We start from the raw sequence: 1,868 nt of genomic DNA, 5'->3' as shown, positions 1-1,868 counted from the left end.
ATATATATATATATATATATATATATATATATATATATATACATACACACACACACACACATATATAGTATATAATTTTTAATATTGTTTAGCTTCAACTACCACAGTAGTTGTTGCCTGTAAAACAATTATAATTATCACCATCATAATATATTTCCTCTGTTAATTCCATGACAGAAAGTGTGTCACTCTTGTTTGTAACTATTGATATTTTTCTAGGAGAAAATTAAAATCTTTATAACATGTTTCATGAAACTTCACATATGAAAATGTCCTTGAAGATTTTATTGGCATACTTACTTGAAACCTGTAAGTTAAAATGTAAATCTTCTTTCCCAGCTTCATTTATTGCAGTGCAAGTGTAAAATCCAGCATCCGAGATATCTACATCTCTTAACTCTAAGTAAATTCCGTTTTCCAAATATGTAATGTGTCCTTTTTCTTCATTAACCAACTTGTTTCCTTTTAGCCATACAATCCTTGGGAATGGGACACCAAAAGCTGGACAGTGTAGTTTTATTGTTCCATTTTGTAAAACATTTGGCAATGTATTAGTATTCAGAGCATTAATTGATGCAGGAGCTATTGAAATAAAAGAGATAAAAATTGTAAATTAAATTTTCACTTGTTTTAGTATTAATTCAAATAAAATTTAATTAAATGATGCTTTGAAATTTGATCCGATTGATATCATGTAATCTTATAATGGGTAAGAGTGAAGGTGTGTTATGGAATTTAGTCAGGGAATTTGGCTCATGTTTGTAAGGCCATGAATTCAATACCCAGTGGTGTGTTGTGTCCTTCAGCAAGATACTTCATTTCACATTTTTCCAGTACACTCAGCTGGCAAAAATGAGTAGTACCTGTATTTCAAAGGGCCAGTCTTGTCACATTTTGTGTCATACTGAATCTCCCTTACAACTACATTAAGGGTATGCATGCCTGTGGAACACTCAGCCACTTGTGTGTTAATTTAATGAGCAGGCTGTTCTGCTGATCGGATTGACTGGAACACTTGTCATAACTGAGTGCTATAATGGGTCAGAATAGATACAAAAAAAAAAGGGCATATAATGAATATAGACAGTTAGTGCTCAAACCAGACCAGATGCTTAAAGTCCAGTATTTGTAATATCAGAGTACGAACTTTTAGGATATACACCTATCTATGAAGAAATACAATGAACTCTTGCTTTCATATATCTAATTATATATATAGTCTTTCTACAATAAGCACAAGGCCTGAAATTTTGGAAGCAGGGGTAAGTTGATTATAGTGACCCCAGTGCCCAACTGGTACTTATTTTATCAACCCTGAAAGGATGAAAGGCAAAGTCAACCTTGGCAAATGTTGACTGGAAGAAATGCTGCAAAGCATTTTGTCCAGCATACTAAGGATTCAATCAGCTCACCACCTTTACTGAATCAATATATATATATATATCGTCATCATCCTCATCATTTAGCATCTCTTGTCCAAGTTGGCATAGGTTGGATCATTCGACTGGGCTGGCATGCTGGAAGACTGCACCAGACTCCAGTTTGATTTGGGATGATTTTCTAGGGCTGGATGCCCTTCCTAATGCCAACCACTTCAAGAGTGTAATGGGTGCTTTTACGTGCCACCGACATGGGTGTCATATGTGTGACACCAGGGTGCTTTTACGTACCACCAGTATAGATGGAGTTGCTACCATAATCGGTTTTCAGTTGGAAAACCGATCATAGCAGCGACTCCATTTAAGAATATCTGAAGAAGGAATTTTATTCTAAAATATCATATCAGACTATGGATGACTAAATTACAACAGGTATATAGTCCATTGTTTGTATTATAGTGCATTGTTGTACCATTCAAAACTTTTTAT

At 34.4% G+C, this 1,868-nt stretch overlaps 1 protein-coding gene across 2 annotated transcripts in view; it reads right to left on the bottom strand.

Annotated features, from left to right (window-relative positions):
- Positions 1-1,868, bottom strand: part of LOC106871048 (hemicentin-1) — a 359,318-nt gene that overhangs the window by 123,083 nt on the left and 234,367 nt on the right. For both annotated transcript variants that reach the window (XM_052965571.1, XM_014917317.2), the window contains exon 25: positions 301-582. In XM_052965571.1, the coding sequence (XP_052821531.1) occupies positions 301-582 (282 nt within the window). The remainder of the gene's footprint in view (positions 1-300; positions 583-1,868) is intronic.

This window comes from Octopus bimaculoides, chromosome 2 (genome assembly GCF_001194135.2).
Source record: "Octopus bimaculoides isolate UCB-OBI-ISO-001 chromosome 2, ASM119413v2, whole genome shotgun sequence".
NCBI lineage: Eukaryota > Metazoa > Mollusca > Cephalopoda > Octopoda > Octopodidae > Octopus > Octopus bimaculoides.
This window is presented reverse-complemented; position numbering and strand designations above follow the sequence as displayed.